This window comes from Colias eurytheme, chromosome 3 (assembly GCF_061535395.1).
Source record: "Colias eurytheme isolate Ceu_HAF_F1 chromosome 3, ilColEury1 Martin Lab GWU primary, whole genome shotgun sequence".
Classification (NCBI taxonomy): Eukaryota; Metazoa; Arthropoda; class Insecta; order Lepidoptera; family Pieridae; genus Colias; species Colias eurytheme.
In genome coordinates this window covers 6,036,236-6,056,022 of record NC_142982.1, presented here as the reverse complement: position 1 = coordinate 6,056,022, position 19,787 = coordinate 6,036,236, and the positions used below count along the sequence as shown (strand labels likewise).

General features: G+C 31.4%; 1 protein-coding gene across 1 annotated transcript in view; it reads right to left on the bottom strand.

Annotated features, from left to right (window-relative positions):
- LOC149909614 (uncharacterized) overlaps positions 1-18,540 on the bottom strand; it is a 28,879-nt gene extending 10,339 nt beyond the window's left edge. Inside the window, exon 1 of the mRNA XM_090117856.1 lies at positions 18,384-18,540. Coding sequence (XP_089973982.1) covers positions 18,384-18,389 — 6 coding nt within the window. The 5' untranslated portion in view covers positions 18,390-18,540. The remainder of the gene's footprint in view (positions 1-18,383) is intronic.
- Positions 18,541-19,787: the final 1,247 nt, after the last annotated feature.

The window sequence follows — 19,787 nt, the reverse complement described above, 5'->3', positions numbered from 1 at the left end:
AACTAGAAGGTCAAAGATGTAAGGTGATTTGAATCCATATAATGTAACCTCTTCTCTATAATTCTTTGCTTCTTTTGTCATTCATCGATTCGGGTCTCAAATGTGTTCCCTCAATCTCGAGTCAGATAAAAATCGCATTTCGAGATGAAATTCACGAAGATTGGGTGCCAAAATTGGGATATCTATGGGTAACGAGTAACTTACAAAAGTAGGTAAGTGTAGTATTATAGGTACACTATTTAATATTATACTCGTGTACTAGCTGCTCCGCGCAGTTTCACCCTCATGGCTCCACTCCTGTTGGTCGTAGCGTGATGATATATAGCCTTCCTCGATAAATGGGCTATCTAACACCGAAAGAATTTTTCAAATCGGACCAGTAATTCCCGAGATTATCGCGTTCAAACAAACAAACAAACTCTTCAGCTTTATAATATTAGTATAGATAATAATATACGAGTATAATAATTAAAATTATTGTAATGGAATTTTGTGGAAGTTAGGATTCAATTTGAACACTAAAACATAAGAAATCATAAGAGATTTCTTTAAAAAAGAAAAAATGTGTTTATAATTCCATTTGACTACACCCCAAAACAAAGATATATTATTAAATGCCTTTATGGATATTGATATTGAAGATTCCTATGAATTATCACCACATTATGATTACGACGGTCGCTTCAGTTGACCTGCCGCTTAAAAGCTCGGGTCCTTAGGGTAACTCAGTATAGGTAAATTTGATTTAACCCAACATTACTCAATAAAGCGTACACTTCGGTGATAATATAAGTCTTTTGATTCCATTTAAGGTCAATTTCGATACGATATTCACGCCAGTTTCCGAGTTTGATAAATAAACGTTTTCAACCATTCCATGCGATCATCATGTTAAAATTGATGGAATACAATAAATAAATAAGAATAAAATAATAATAATAAATATTTCAGGACAATTTTTCACGTACGGCACGATCTGATCCCATACTAAGCTTTCGCTTGTGTTATGGAAACTAGATAGCTGATAAACATACTTATATAATTTTAAATAAATACTTATATACATAATTAATTAACACCCAGACACAGAGCAAACATCTATGTTCATCACACAAATATTTGCCCCGGGTGGGAATCGAACCCACGACCTCTGGCTTGGAAGGCAGGGCCACTACCAACCAAGTCAACCGGTCTGTCAAAATAAATTATTATTTTAATTGTGATAGATGAGTTTATATATTTTTTTGCATAGACGAAAATAGATTCAACAAGAAATAAACTTAACGATATGATGAGGATGAGATGGTTACGATATAAAGCTATTCAGAAACTATTCTGAATCTCAGACCAATCACTCAAAAACACGCATAAACTCTGGCACTCCAGTAGGTTAAAATACTAGATTTATACATTGCAATGTTTTTACATTATTTACTTCATATACATTGGTTTACGATTACAATAAGAAAAGCTTTGAAAATGTGCTTTAAACTATTCGCCTAATTTCCATACATATATTTCTACACATTTCCACGTAGCAGTAATAGTCGACGTAGGCTAAATACGCATGTTCGAATCAAAATACCATTAGGTAAAGTACTGTATTTACCAAATAATCAAGTTGTAATGATTCACTCATTATGGTAACAATTTTATGTACTATCAGTTTGTTACTCAAGACGGAAAAGGGACTTCTTATGCCGTGATCTACCTTCAGTACTGATGTTGTTTTGTAGTAATATACGTGTCAGATAATGTCATTCTAAAATTTATAGAATTTAACAAACGGCGACATTGGTATGACGTAGTTAAAAAAAATATAGACGGCGTTTTTCGATTTTTTGGCAAAAACGAGATATAATTATTCGATGATAAGGCACGTCTTCACTCTATGTCTTCATTGAAGTATTCAGATAAGCGGCTCTCTAAACATGGAGATGTATATCATAAAATATAGGTACATATAGAGCTAGCTGCTTTGAAGGGGTTTGACGCATTTGGTGCACTTCTCAACTTGTACACTATGCTCAAATGGTGAACTTAGCAACTGGTGCACTTCTCAATTGGTGCACTTCGCAAAATGTGCACTTTTTATGATGAGTGGAAATTTGGAAAAATTGTTTAAAAATGAAAGAATCTTTTGTTTTGCGTAGGTTATTTTCTTCAAAATTATTATCAACCTTTTAAGTAGGTACACTCTTACTTAAATAATTTTCAATGATCATATAAAAGTCACCCGAAAGTTATAAATGAAATTGTGAGAAAGATTTACCTACTGCAAAATTGTTATAATAAAATATAAATAATTTTAATTAAACTGCATATAAACACTACAAAATTTTTATTTTTTACAAATATAAAAAAACCGGCCAAGTGCGAGTCGGACTCGCGCACCGAGGGTTCCGTACAATTTAAGGTTTTCGGAATTTTTCCTTTATGTGTGCTATAAAACGTTGCTTCATGCCAAATTTCAAGATTCTAGGTCGACTGGCCCTTTAGGTTTTGATTCCCTTGCGAGTACTTGCGAGTTTCAAAATATGCAGCTTAAATTGCTGTTTCTTTTGATTGCGTTGACATAGAAGTTTGATTTTGTTACAGCTTAAAGGTATTATAGACTTGAGTATTTGGTATGAATTTCAATTTAATACCTCTACGCGTTTATGAGGAAATGGGTAGTAAGTTTAAAATTATTAAAAATAAATATATTGTCTGATGTAACTAAAAATTTATGGTTTTCGTAATTTTTCCTTTATCTATGCTATAAGACGTTGTTTCGTACCAAATTTCAAGATTCTGAGTTCACGGGAAGCACCCTGTAGGTTTTGATTCCCTTGCAAGTGTCGAAAATTTGCGGCATAAACGGCTGTATCTTTTGATTGCGTTGGCTTAGAAGTTTGATTTTTTCACAGTTTCAAGGGACAGTAGACCTGAGTAATTGATATAAATTTCAGCTTCATACCTCCACGCGTTCCTGAGAAAAAGGGTCTTGACAGACGGACGGACGGACGGACAGACGGACAACAAAGTGATCCTATAAGGGTTCTGTTTTTTCCTTTTGAGGTACGGAACCCTAAAAAGTCCCTAGAAATCATATTCATTATCATTAAATAAGAAAAAAAGACGGGTTGCACTCCGGGAGTGTCGGCAGAAGTGAAAACTTGATTATTAACGTTGAGCATGTTTGATATTTTGGAATGGTATCCGTATTACGCTTTTTCGATCAGGTCACGTGTCCTGACGCGAGTTTAAGATTTTATACCCATTACAGAAAAAGTGCTCAACGCCGCTAAAGAAGTTTTCACTTAAAAAAAAAAATTTTTAGCAAAAAGTTCATAATAAAGATATGATTTGTTTCTTTATATTGTAATCTTTCTTACAATTTTTTTTTAACTTTCGTGTGAATTTTTATAAGATCATCGAAAATTGTTTAAGTAATAGTGTACCTACTTAAAAGGTTGATTGTATTTTTTAAGAAAATAACCTACACAAAACAAAAGATTATTTCATTTTTAAACAATTTTTCCAAATTTGCACTCATCATAAAAAGTGCACATTTTGCGAAGTGCACCAATTGAGAAGTGCACCAGTTGCGAAGTGTAGGTACCATTTGAGAAGTGCACCAGTTGCTAAGTTCACCATTTGAGCATGGTGTACAAATTGAGAAGTGCACCAAATGCGTCAAACCCCTTTGAAGATATAGACAGATATGTTATATTGTCTTTTTTGATTTCTTTCTTGATTCAAAGTCCAACGACTAGATAAACTTGAGGGCTGTCGAAATCTCTCTATTCGTATTGTATTTGTTCTTCGTAAATACGTCCACATTGTTTCTGTTTTTCATACGAAGCTCAAGTGTGTGTCGATGTATATTGTTTTACTCGTATAATTTATTGCTTTTCTATTTGCAGTTTACACAGACAATATTATAATAATATTAGAAGGATTTGTTAGTCTTTGTAGCTATTTTAATTCTCGTTTAAAATGATTACTTTTTCGGTTTTCCTTGTTGAGGAGCATTATTGAATGGATATGATTTGTACCTATGACCTGTGTACTGTCTGATGTATCAATATATCAACATACAGCATAGGGATTGAAGATTCAAAACGTATTCGCTTCATATTCCATTTAATTCAATCAATTTTTTTCCTATAACACATGGGTAAATATGTCGAATATATCGAAAAGACCTCTCGAAATGAGCACTTATGTCCTATATAATAAGGTTATTCTACTTGTTTAGGAGAATTGAATACTTACATAACAAAATATGTGCTTGTAAAAAATAAGAACATTTCATTACACGAGATTTATTTGACTGAGTAAGTAATCGCGCTAGATAGTCATTTTTCAGTGTCTACTTTCAGATAGCAAATCTTGTACGTCATGTAGGTACTTTCATAATAATACGGTAAATATTATGCTCATAAGCTCTGACGAAATAAACAATAGTAACATTCAGCTACGTCCTGAGAGTATTTATTATTTGTGCAAGATTTTTATGATACGCTTTCTTAATCTCGTTTTATGAAAACTCCTTCATTGTGTGAATAAAAATGTCACTATATAGTCGTTGGATGCGAAATTCTATGATTTTTTAAAGAATGAAACAGTTTTCTTTTTACCCAAGTATTTTTGTTAACAGATGACCCAATTTCTTGTAAAGACAAGGGGTAAGTTCTTGTAGGGACAAAAATCTAGCGGCACAGTAAACTAGTTTACTGTGCCGCTAGATTTTTTGTATGACTCTGAGATGTGGATAAAAGATTCACATTAAGATATTAAAGGTAATACACTTGTCATACATATTACGATGAACATGTGATATTTTTCTGTTAAAGTATTCTCTCAAAATCAACCACTAAATATAACCTATTTGCATGTCTGCTCTCTGATTGGATGGAAATGTAATAAAATATAATTATTACACCTAACGCGTGAATGTCATATTCAGATCAGGTACACAATATATGTTTCATCAATAATATGTAATGAACTAATGATCCAATATTTGATATCAAACACTGGCGTTGTTTAATTATTATTATTAATCTCTCTCAAATTACTAATGATACAGTTTCTGTAGTGTTTATTATTGGCAAACGGGTTCAGAGACAAAACGAGTTCATGAAATCATGAATAACCTACCCACTGAAGAGGTCATTGATTCCAACAATAAATGAAGTAGGTATCTACATATCCTTCTTATTTGTTAGGTGTTATTTTATAATGTACTAGCGGTCCGCCCCGGCTTCGCCCGTGGTACATATTTACGTTTTCTCTACATAAAAACCATCATCGTACTTCAAGGAATATAATAAAAAAAGAATTATCGAAATCGGTTCAGCCGTTCTCGAGTTATGCGCTTACCAACACATTTTGGGATTCATTTTTATATATAAGATTTAGTAAACTATAGTTGATTCTAAAAATGTTAAACTAATTTTGGCGAAAAATATCACACTTTAAAGTCTGAAATAACATCTAAAAATATTTTCACCAATGTAAAATCTAATATCTACACGTAACTGACATGGTACTTACCACAAGCTGACATTTTTCGGAGATAGGGTAGATTCTATGTAACCACACATTATCTGTATTTTATACGTATGAACACCTTACGATAATAATTGAAGCCAAATTTAAAGAATACGATTACATACCATGCTTATTACTATAACAAGAAATTTCTATAGACATTTATTACTCAGTGAGCAAAGAAAAGATTCATAAATTAAACGTAATAAAACAAGTCCTCAGAAAATAGATGAAGTAATAAATTTCTATAAAGATACTTTAAAATCCATTTAGTCAGCTTGTGCACCAAGTGGCAGGCCAAATTACAAGCTATAAATTCGTTTCCGGGTATAATTGAAGAGATGTTACTCGGACGTTTCTGGTATTCAACTTTTTTTAATAGCTTTTGCTAACTCATATAATTCATCTTAATTTTCTGGCCAGGGTACAAAATGCAATGCACGCATAATCTTATATATATAAAATTCTCGTGTCACAATGTTAGTCTGCATACTCCTCCGAAACGGGTGGACAGATTCTCATGAAATTTTCTGTGCATATCGGGTAAGTCTGAGAATCGGCCAACATCTATTTTTCATATGTACCACGGGCGAAGCCGGGGCGGACCGCTAGTTAAATTATAATATTATGTAGGTATGTATTTCAATGTATGGTTATTGAAAAACGAGGTTTTATGTATGGCTAAGAAAAATTTTTATATACCTACCTGATGGAAATTCTCTTTCCAATTCCATTATCATGTAAAGTTTTTGTGGTAGGTGGGTAATTAGTAATTACTTTTAATCATATATTAATTAATATATCTACTGTTATGTTCAGATTTTGCTAATCATTTATCTCGAAGAATGTATGAACTCTACACTCTACATTCCACAGTCATGAGGTATTTTGATTAAAATTATAATTCTGAGTGAAATGAGACCGAGAGCTTATAATAAAGTAAATTATCTATTAAGTTTCTAATATGTACATGTCCATTGTCCATGTTATTTTAAATTCTGATTTCGTTGTTTTACCTTTTTTGTAAACTTTTATTGCACTTTTATTGTAAGTATGATGGATAATTATAGAAATTCCAAGAGCTGTATCATAACGCCTGGCCTACAGTCTTTGATGTTATATATTTTACTTAACGAAGTGTTAACGAGACCATCGAGCTTAAAATATTTCAATGGTTCGCGACTGTGAACTGTCCCTTCCTTTGCTTAATGAAATACGCTTTTTAAAAAACAATTAACGTGGATAAATGTTTTATTGTTCATGAAGTATACGCAATTAGAAATGTTATCTAAAGTTAATGTACAACAGCTAGTAGACATTCCAGTAACTAATTATCCAATATTTTTCTATTTAGATGCACTTATAATAGGATTCCCTTGTAAAATTGAAACGTTTTAAAAGACATTCAAAGCCAATTCGTTACGTATGTTCAATTTAGTTGGGTGATACTAGTAGAGGGTTAGCCGTTCAATAAATACAATAAGAAAGTAAATATTTGAGGAAAATCATTAAATGTCGAATCAATATGACGTAGTCGAAGTGGCTGACCATTCAATGGACTGTAAAAATTTAATGCGCTGCTACACTATCGATTTATATCGCCCTCATGGGTATTTTACTCTGTCAAAGAAACGTCCACGTGTAGGTACAAATTGCTAACCTTTAGTCAAAATGTTAGAAAAGAATGTTGTACTTACCTACTAAAATTTTGATTTGATAATTCTTGGTGCCTCTTGTCCTAACTCATATATTGTCAGTGTTAAAAGCAATTTTGAAAAGAATAGAGTTTTTTTGACTGATTTAATGAAATTAAAAAAAGTAGGTTGTGAGGTACACAAATGACCTAAACTACAACTCTTGCCATGTTATCAAAGAAAAACATAATCGCACATCTATCGATCAAACACAGAGCTACCAGCCTATAAGAAATAAGATTTATAAAAATAGGTAGATAATGATCACATTTTTATGTGTAAATTGGTGTGTTAATTGGTATGGACAAATTCCATTAAATTATTAGGTCTATTTAAACAGGCATAGCAAACATATATGGTGAAGTACCATAGACCCGTCGTAATTATAACTGAAAAGCCCTTACGAGTCACTTTCACGTTGGTGATACGTCGAAGCATAATTAAAAAGATTTGTGTGTATTTTTATTTTTTATATAAGAATTTCTCATTATTTTCTTGTTGATGTTTAAATTAATAGAGATCGATAACGAACAATAATTTTGCGCATTTTTTGATGAATGAAACATATTATTTAAATGTTTATATACGGAAATACAAGCACAAAATGTTTTTCATGTCATGATATTTCACATTTAATCAGTAATTCAGTACATAACATAATAATTATTATTGGCCTTTATTTGTAAGTATGCTGAATGTGTAAATGTCTCAAGTTTCTAATTCGCGTTGGGTCGTGGTGGAATGTATCTAAGTGTTTAATCAAGCACAAAATTGCTCTACGTTTGAAGTTTCTCTATAAAGTGTATGTGTTTGCGTTCCTAATTCACACAAAAGCAGGTTGTGTTTGATTAGATGCGTTTAACATTTAAACAATGTGACAAGATAAAAGGAAAACATAACAAACAGGTGTTGTGGATTTTGATAATTCGAGTTATGTGCTCAAATAAATGTAGTAAGCGGTATAATTTACCGCTTACTTTATTGTAAAATTTTATAATTTCGCTAGACCGCTTAAGTTTTTAACAAATATCTACCTTTAGATATAGATTTAAAACGTAGGCGTTAAACTGATTTAGTGCAAATTGAATAATGTAATATTTAAATCGTGTTTCTTTATAATAGAAAGTCCCTCGATTGTATTATACCGTTTGTCTTATACACATAAAACTTGTTTAAGCTAGTTTATATCGAGTGAGAAACAGCACTTATCCCGACCCTCGGCAATTTCTGCAAAGTGCACAAGGGTCGACGGAAGTACTAACCAAGAACATCAAAAAATCTTTACCCTTTTTATAAACCTTGTAATCGGGACAGAGCCATAAAGAGACACGCGACATAACCACCGCTTAACCCAGTAAATAAATAGGGGTTTCGGCTTTTATATGTATTGAGAATGGCGTAAACAAATTTTGGAATTATAGTAGTGGCGTAGTGGAGACCCGTGATATTATAGGCATAAAATAGCTTGTTTACATAGTTTGTACTTTCTATCCATTTTTATGTGGGTAAGGTCGGATATTTTTTTGACGCATAAACAATTTTACGAGATTTTCTTCAGTTTTTGTTTAGAAAATAAAATTGAAATGAGATTGTATTTTATTAGGACACTTAAGTTTTGTTATGACAAACTTTGTGCAAGCGGCCTATCTTAGTTTCTGTAAAAAACGCTTTGTTTCAAAATTTTCCACTCGAATACTAAATAAAGTGAGCAAGAAATTTTTAAATGAACATGGCATAGCAAACAGACGGTCGGGTGGCTCATTTCTAGCTCAAATGCACTTAAGTGCAATCTCTACTAAATCAGTCGTCGGCAAATCTCATCGGACAATCTAGCTTATTTGTGTACCCGCAGCTTGACGTCCACTGGAGGCTTTTAAGGCAAATATTTAACTTTGTTAAAGGTACACTATTGGATTCCGATCAGAATGAGTTTTGTAAGAAATAAAATCAGCTGATTGGTTTTCAGATCAATAGTCAATTGTTGGCTGCACATTTTATGTAGAATTTGGTTGAGTGGTTTCTTGATATTACTTCGGCATGTATATTGAATGATCTATAAATGATAGGAACTTCTTATAATACCTACTAACTTGTTTGTACGCATAGAGATAGATCTAGAGAGATGCCAATCGCTTGCGCTGAGTACGAAACCGTGTCTCATTACAAATTTACGCACACAACTGCAGTAAACAAAATCAAAACAATACTTCGCGTTGTGTGCGTGTCATCACACAAAAATATGAGAGCGACTATTCGTTCGCACACTAGATTGTAAGTGACGTACGTATACAGCGCCAATACAGCTTGTTCTTTTTTTGGGCATATTGCTGCGACACCGGCCCCGCCACCATATCTCCCTTTAGTTTCTGTGATCTGTGTTTGTACGCATAATAGCGAAAAAAAAAACAGAAATTTAGGATTTTTTTGAACTCGAGAGAGCATATCCAAAGTATCATGGAAAGTTATAGTGTTTGGAAAATATATATTTATAGTTAATCATACAATAATTTGCAGATTGCAACTAAACCGGACCATTAAAAATTATCTCCTAGCTGTGAAGAGAAGTCTTAACTCTTAAATACTTACGGAGCAAAGTGCACGAGGTGTAAACGATAAGGAAAAGTGAACGGTTAATGAATATTATAAGGTTAATGAAATGAATAGCACGGACTTTCATGAAGTTAATTTTGCTCACGAATAATAAGTTTTATAAATGAAATATTGTGTTCCACTAAAAGCATTGGTAGCTTTTAAATTGAGATGATCTAATTAATTCAACAAATTATGATTTATTTCAGTTGAATATGGGAATTTGGTTAAAATGCTAAGATTTATGCTATTTACTCTATGATTCTATGTAGGTTTTGGCAGGTGAGTATATTTTTCAAACATTTTGTTGTGTACATAAATTAATACAAAACTTTTCTTTTAAGAAAAATAATACCAATGTGGACTGATGATAGATTAGAATGTACATTTAATTAGCTGAAATAATAATAGACTACAGGCCCATGTTGAAAAAATTATGGGTCATTTGACCCACCACCTGACCTATCTAGAATGATATAAGAGCATAAAATAATAAGATTCAGCACTATATGACGTCACTCGTAAGCTGTCCACCTGAGTGCAGATGAGAATTCGAAAGTTCAGGTAGAGATTTTCTCCCCTTGTCTCCATGATTTTTGTACGGCGTTGCGGATTAATGACTTAAAAGCAGTATAGAAATAGTATGACACAGATGCCGCACAAAAATGGTGGTCCACAAAGTCGGAATTTATTTTTATTTTTCGACAGTTGCCGGGGTAAATTTGGTCATTTGATTTTGTACGGCACCTGTGTCATACTATTTCTATACTACTTTTAATCAATTATTCTGCAACGCCGTACAAAAATCATGGAGACAAGGGGAGAAAATTTCTACCTGAACCTTCGAATTCTCATCTGCACTCAGGTGGACAGCTTACAAGTGACGTCATAGTGCTGAATCTTATTATTTTATGCTCTTATATCGTTCTAGATAGGTCACCTGGTGGGTCAAATGACCCATAATTTTTTCAACACGGGCCTGTAGTCTATAAGTCAATTTTCGATTATTATTATTTACTTTCATATAAATTTTTAAGTTTTGTGAACACGGAAAGTTCAAGTTTGTTTGTTATTTTCAATTGCCTGAGTATTTTCGTACTACTAGGACTTGAGTATTTCAAAAGTATTAGGTATATTTACGTTAAAAAGGGGTCATTCAAGCATGTTGTTACATAATATTTAGGGATGTAACGATACCGATACCGATACCGATATATCGGCCGATATATCGGCAAGCCGATATATCGGTATCGCCGATAATAAATCAACCAATACCGATATTTTTTTATTAAATTCTTTCTTTTCTTTTATGTTTTTGCATTGTATTCATTCATATTGTTTTATTTCTGTTTCTGTAATAGTGTTAAGGAAGAGCGGAACCTCCTGAAACAAGCATTTTATTTGCTTACTAGGAGTGTTCCAATCACAAATTTGTTTATGTAAAGGAAAGAAATAAATAATTTTGATTTTTTTTAATTTTTAACGTGATAACGTTTTTAAAATCGTTTTAGTCGGGTGACATGTTCATAAACTTGTGTCACACCAAAACCTCACGAGCGCGATCGCAGGTATAACGAGAGAGAGACGGACCGATCTCCCGTTTCATCTCGAGCGCTGCCACTGCATTATGTTATCACGTAAACATCTCGATCGTAAACCTACTTTACAAACAACCAATTTTTTTGATATCAAATAATTCAAAAACCCGCGCCCAATGAACGATGCGGGAGGCCGCCCGCGCGTGCGCACTTTGTTTTCTGAAAAAACTCTACCAATAGTAAACTTTTATTAGGTACTGATTGTATGTGTATTACTTAAAGTTTAACTGACTTCGTAAAATAATAATACTAAAATAAATGGTTTTGTTGTTTTTTGATTTGGCATTTTTATTTAAAAGAATACGATTAACAGTTGTCTCTATTAAAATGTTGGTAACTTTTTATGCATAATTCACTATTTATTTTTCTACCAAGCCATCGATATCGGTATCGGTATCGGTATCGCCGATACATTACTACAAATATCGGTATCGGTATCGTATCGGCAAAATCATGTATCGTTACATCCCTAATAATATTATATCGGCAACGTACTGACGCGTAAATATGGCGCTACGTATCCGCTATGGATTATTACGGAAGTTATTTTTTACTAGCTGCTCCGCGCGGTTTCACCCCCGTGGCTCCCCTCCTGTTGGCCGTAGCGTGATGATATATAGCCTATAACCTTCCTCGATACCACCAACCAACCACCACTAAACACCTAAAGAATTTTTCAAATCGGACCAGTACCGTAGTTGCCGAGATTTGCGCGTTCAAACAAACAAACAAACAAACTCTTCAGCTTTATAATATTAGTATAGATAAGTCTTTTTCTCGTCTGGAGATATAGGTATACGTTTAGGTTGAAATTCGTTAATCAGGGAAATTATGTACCTACATAGGGGTGATTGGTTACAACTCCCAATAAACTTTTTTCGTGATTGCAAAACGTTTTTAAAAATACTTTTTGATCTAATCGGTTATAAAAAATATTGGCAGTTGGAAATAAGAGTTATTTACATTATTAAAAGTTTATTGAGAGTTGCTTCCAATCATCCCTGTTTACAATTATTTTGATTGACTAAGGAACTTTGGGAGTATAAAAATAACGTTTTTTTATATAAGTATTTTTATTTATACATCTTGAAGTCTATTTGTACTAACTATAGATATGTGTAAGGCCACTTCAGAAATAAGCCGAGTTACATATTTCAAAATCAAAATCGTTTAATATTTTTACTTTATGCGTAGTCACGACTACATAATTCGAATGCATGAATTAAATTTGTCTCAAATTCTACGTAGGTGCCTATATTCCACATCAAAAAGCTCTTGCAATTAGTATATTGGTCTTGAAGTTTTGTTATTAATTACCTAATGATATTTTTTGAAGAATTACAAAGTAAAATTGTAAGTAACACTGAAGTCAATTTATCTATTGAAAGATTTTAGAGGTATACCTACACGTAATAATAGGGAATTATCATTCCGTGAAACATGATTATGATGGAAATCACGACGCTGAGTAATATACTTAACACGCCAATCATGTCCTAATTAATTCAAATTTACATAATCTCTCCATCTAGCTGTCCAACTAAAGTTCTTTGATTTCATTTTTCAAAATTATGCATTTTATAAAAATAACCAATTGTAAAACATTGTGTACATTCACAAGCTACAAATCTTATGGTGTTAAATTGTCGTATTCGCAGCCATAACCAAGCCATAACAAATGTATCCTGAACAATGTTACAAAAATATAATGCTCAAAAGAAATAAAAGCTTTGACAATAATGTCAGTTAATGGTTTCATAAAGACCGACACCATTTGGCTTGCGGAAAATGGATGTATTGTCTTTTATGGGCTTAGCTTGCAGTGCTTTATTTGTTCCGACAATACCTTGAGGTTTTGTTATAAAGTGATTACAGCAGGCGACATAACCCGTAAAATTTGATGGGTGAGCTGGGAATTGTTCAATACGCAACACTTAAAGTTTATGTCTCAAATGCTGGGGATTGTGGATTGTATTGCCACTTAACGTTTTTAATGTTTTACGGAATGTGGAACCGATAAAACATTTTCAGCTCAGTTTTCATGTTGAATGAACGAATACCGCTACGCTTTTGCTACGGTTATTCTCTCGTAATCACGGAAAGTAAAGTTTTAGGTTTAAGTAGGATATGTTTGATAGTATTTATGTTCTTAATGCAATTAGGATACCCCATTTTAATCCTATTAATTTTTGTAACACATCCACATATTTTGATGAATTTATATTATCGATACTTTATAATTTGGTTTTCAGTGAAACTATACATTTGCAAACATGCAATATTAATACAATTGAGGATATAGATTTGATAGTGTTTAGTTTTCAAATAGTACGATGCTAAACAAGAGATCAAAATGATAAACTAGTTCCCCACTCTTCATCTAATCTGTGACTCTACTGTGGATAGTTATATTATTTTATTATTTTGTAGGTATCTAGCTGAAAATCGATATGTGTATGTAATGCGTTTTAATTTAATGGCACAATAAAAAGGACTAATAACAGTGATCCATAATTAAAACTATGCATGCTTTCATTTGATAAAATTGCACTGAATCGATAATATCATACTTTGAATGGAATATTTTGTTAGTATGATTCATTAGTTATTCTAATTTTGTTTTTATTTTGTTCTTGGTTCTTAGTTCTTACCCGTAAATCATAGTAGGGATTATATTGTGTTTATGAAAATTTCTATTCAACTAATTTAATTTAAATTATTTTTGAATGAATGTAAGCCGACTGCATTCGAAATAGAGCTTTTATTTGTGGTAAAAATTGCGAGCATTTCATTGTTAGTAGGTACCTAATTGAATAAAGTGCACATGTATGTAAACAATACGTAAACAATATGCACTATAGGCATACTTCATTGCACTATAGGTACCTAATACCTATATTTAGTACCACTAGGTACCTAATAATTAAACCATGTTTCGACTAGATTATTACAACTGAACTGTAACCACTATTAAATAATTCTGGATAGGATCGAAAATGTTATACACGATGTCTGAGTTTCTTTTTCAGTGGCTATGCCTATAAATAATTGCCAAAGTGTTAATTAATCAAATTTCAGACATTCCTTTTAATAATTTATAGCAGCCATTAAAGCGTACTAATTGCTGATCGTAAAATGAATAGCGAACAGACAAAATAGCTGGCTTTTTAAGAATTCTTCATAGCACCCCATTGATACCCGCGCGAATTAGCTACGCTTAGATGCAATATAAATATAATTGACAATTCTTTATAAATATTTTAATATTATAAGATCATTATACAAATCAGGATTTAAATACACATTTATTATAAGTGACTACAAAATAAATATTAATTACGAATTGGCCGTGTTCTCTGGGTACTTTATCATCAAGAGAATAAATCTCGATATTTGTGTTTTTAAGTAATTTACGAATCTACAATATTATTTCTATTAAAATCTCGTTTCGTAGGCGGGACTGCAATATCCTTTTTAACTTGAGTTAAATAGGTATCTGCAACGTCTAATCGAGCAGAATTGAATGTGGGAAGATTAGTTCGTTATCATGTTAGTAAAGTACGGTATGGATGTAAAGACAGCAATTCTAGTTTATTAGATGATTATGAAGAGAATGGTAGCGTGTATTAATGTTTCTCAGCACCTATACCTACTACAACTCTTATAAATGACTGATAGGAATTGAAAGAATCTTTATTATTTTAAGTATTGAAAGTATCTAGTAGACGAAATTCGAAGGTATAAGACTAGGATTTGTAAATGGTAGGTAGGTACATGTGTGGAATTTTAAGAACCAAGGAGTAATTATATCTACTAAATAAAACACAACTCTACATAATAAGACTACGAATTCGAAGTATTATTAAGAAGATACTATTATTGTATGTTTATTAATTATACCCCTTGAATATATATTATAAACTCAAGAAGGACTTGACCGCATAAAATTCTAATGAAATTTGAAATTATTCAGTTAATTTAGTTGTATTCAAAATTAACCACAAATTCAACTTCGTATATTAAAACACAATCGTGTTATAATTAAGCATTGAATGGTATTAACTAGTGCGAAAATGAAACAATCAAAATTGAAGACAGTAATACCAGGCGCGATTTCCAGAAAAACCGCACGTATTAGAAAGTTAAATTGCAGTGCTTCTGAACGATTAATTACTTAACCTGTATCACAGATAATATAATACTATAGCCTGTAGGCTGTATCAATGTATATTATGACACACAAATAATAATTTTAAAGTATCCGAAAACTCATAATTGCTAATAGTAGAAATAAGATACTATCGATCTAATATTGATTTTTTAATTTATATTTTTTTAGTTATAGGTACTTATTAATTAAACTTAACAGAAGATACATATTTTTAAATATTTTCTGTTAAGTTACCTACCAATATAACTAATTTTTTTTATATATCTATACTTTTTGAGTCATGATATATATAGGTAGATATACTCATTAAAAATTAAAATACTTACTAATAGTTTTACATACAGTAAAGCTGATAGCTGCTTATAGTAATATTTTACGTACCTAATAATTTCTAATATGAGAAGTACCTATATTTATAACGAAGAAGGTACATAATTATTTAGTATTATAAAATGTCAGAAACTAAAATAGATATCGATCGATTTACTTTATTTACTTTATTTTGGTATTTGGTATAAGTAATTTATTATTTGACGAAATAATTATCTTGATAGATTTTACTGAAGTATTGGTAAAAACAAATATTTGAAAGTTAAACATAAAACTAACTAAAGGCACTAACATTTTATTAGAATACTGTATTTACTTTCAAAATTATTTGAAATTATTTTCAAAGCAGCATTTCTTCATTTCTGTTTTTGAATTCGATATCTTTGACTTCGAACAACTTCTTCTTCTTTCTTGACAAATTGTATATGTAATTAAAATGTAATGCTGTAGTTTTCTATAAGTAGGTAATTAAAGGTAGAGCGTGTGTTTTACTTCGGTATAAATGTTTTCTATATTATTTTCCAGAGTTTTTTTTTAATAAATGAGTAAATATTACAATATATAAAAGGAGAACATATTTTTTATCAGAAAGGTTTTTAAATAGGGCGTAGTATTAAAATTTACAGAACGAGCTTTTTGGCGTTACCATTGTTTTTATGTAAACTTAACTATCATAAGCTGGAACATAAGTTCTTCATAAGTCAGAACTGAACTATACTAGTATAAAAAAATAAAACAGGATATAAAAATTGAATAACCTACACTGATTGTATTATACACTTTTTTGCATCAATCGACGCGTATACATAACAGCCAGCTATTTCCCACCTTTCATACAAATTCTATGTAGGTAAATCATATTCCAATACACATAGGGGAATATGTCATCTCATATTTCACTCCCTTCATTCTATTTATAAATTATTAAAATACATATAAATCCGATCAGCGTATCAAGCGTGATATCACAATTCACAACGTAGACATAGATTAGACAATTTCCTATTTTTATAAGTTAAATATACTTCATATAAAGCATTGGAATATCTCTGATATAGGGAAACTATTTAATTACTTGAGTATTCATCTAATAAATAATTAATCCAGTTAGGCAAGTCATTGACCAAAAAAAATTATTATTTTCTTCCTATTGTTCATCGTCAAGCAAGAAAATAATTATTTTTGTAATATTTTAACGAACATACCTACATACCGTAGAGAACTAGAACGTGTTACGTGTCGAATAATATAAACCTTAGGATAAAAACTATATTAAATTGATACCACGACCGGAATTAAATCAGTAATTATTAAAAAAAATTGTGATGAACAGAATTTATCTGCCTTTGATAAATTCTATGCTATATAATGATATCTAATGAGAAGTTTGAATGAGCGTTTTATTTTATTTTGCGAGCGAAACGGAAACTATTGAATGTAAAGATTTTAATGTACTTAATTACCTTAAGTTTATTATTACTACTTAATTACCTTTACTTTATTATTACAGTCACCGTGGCTGTGAAAAGAAAAAGCCTATTCAAAAGTTAATATTAAAGTTAGGAAAGCTCTCTCTTTATTTGTTCAGTGTACGTTATGACGTGGCAAATGCTAAACAGAAAATGTTAGTATATTCTCGTTAAAAGCTTGGTAAATCTGTAGGTTAAATCTGCATTGAGATTTGAGAAGGGTTTAGGAAGTTTATCAACCCCTCACTCAACTTTTGGAAAGGCCAAATCAGTAGGTAAATAACCCTCTGGACGTTTGAACTTGAAGTGATTAAAAAAATAAATCGTCAAAAATAATAGTGATAAACCTTAGATTGATAAACTAATCAAAGATCGTTAAAATTTAAAATAAATTAAATTTCATGATCACCTTAACCAATTGTACCGTCCTTAAATAAATATAAACAGTCTGTATAGTGTATATATTTTTATTTTCTTCAAAATTTCTAACAATATATTCAGAAAGTTAAACAAAATGTCATGTCCGCATAACTTATATGAATAATAAAAAAAAAATACTTTCTGTACAACATTCACACACGATTAAAATGCCTTTTTCTATATTTGACAATTTTGTTTTCTGCGTAACGTATCGATTCTAATGCGTCGTAATTTATTAACATCAAAATATTGTTATTTTTCCTTCATACTAGCGTTCAAAGTTATAGACTATACGAATAACGTCATATTAAATTTTCCTCGTTATCATTTATATTTAGTTACTAGATAAACTTTACAAATTAGTAATTATCACTTTAATCATTTAATGACTATTATTTCAAATAATTAATTATCAAGGTTTTGACTTTTGACGTATTGTCTATTTTTTTAAAGACAAATTCTTTATACCACTGATACCTACTTTACCTAATTTACGAAGAAAAAAAATAATTAAAAATTTATATAGGTATAACAATGACGCACTTAAAAATACAAATAAAAAAGTTCTTACCTTCATATTTTCCTAAAACACAGGAACTACTTGAAACTATTTGGAGAACTAACACTAGGGTTATATTGCTTTAGAGCCTCTAATGTCGAGGTAAAAGTTGAAAGTTACGTAGCGTGTCGGAAAGCCTCACATGGTGGATAGGTGCTACCGAGGCGACAGCGCGATACGCTATGCGCCTCCGTGAGCCCGCCCGCCCTAACTTGCAACCAACTTTTTCAGCTTAAGAGTTTTCTGTATACGCTTTTGGTCTATTAATTACATGCCAGCGAAAGTGGTTCTGTCAATTTATCGTGTTGAATTATGATAAATTTTGTGCAATGGCAAATTAATGTTTTATTTCATCAAACGGGATTTTTATTGAATGGATCGTAATCAACAAATTGAGATTAGTACAAATTTCAATCTAAGTAATAATATTAGTCAATCTTTCTTGTAAAAATGATCATGTTTGTTTGCGTGCCATATAGCTTATAGCTTTTTGAAATTTCATTACTATTTGTATGATGATGTGATGATAAAGATTTTTAGCGGCGATCTCTAGTTCCAGTTGAGTGAATTAGATATGCAAGCACTAGGTAGTGCGGTACTGCTTCTTTTTTGTAATAAAATTTGCCTGCTTGTTTTAAAATATGTGTACTCAAAAATTTTAATATTAACATAGCTATAAGGTCCTTTCATGCATATATAATCTGAATTAAAATAAATAAATATACGAGCTTATTTGCGAATAGAGTTGTTAGATATAACGCAAAATAAGAGTAAATTTTGAATGGAACGCATCAATGTCGACAACTATCAGCTTAATAATTATTTATCAACTTAAAAGGTGACAGACCCGAAAGCTCTCGTTGAAATGTAAATAATGTCCTTATTTAAATAATGCTTCTTAATCTCGATAAGAATTTATTAATTAAAAGAAACAAACAAACATTAAAGCAATTTGAATCAAAAAACAATAGGCTTTCGAAGAGATTTTTGAATAAGACTTCAATTGTTTGATCTATATCTTGGCAAAGTGTTAAGAGACATTTAAGATTATTTCACCTCTGTCCTCTACATTGTTGTAGGTATTATAATTATCTGGGATCGTGGAGATCGTGATTATAAGATATAGACTACAAGCCCGCATAGGACAAAAATATGGGTCAAATGAACCACCAGGGGACATATCTAGAACGATAGCCGAGCAAAAAATTATAAGATTCATAACTATGCCGTCACTTGTAAGCTGTCCAACTGAGTGCAGATGAGAATTGAAAAGTACAGGTAGACTCGGTAAATTTTGGTCATATATTTTTGTACGGCATTCTTAACCATCGATAGATCCATTAAAAATAATAAGAAACCGCTCAGTGCCGTACAAAAATGTTGGTCCACCAAGTCGGAATTTTTATTTAATTTCCG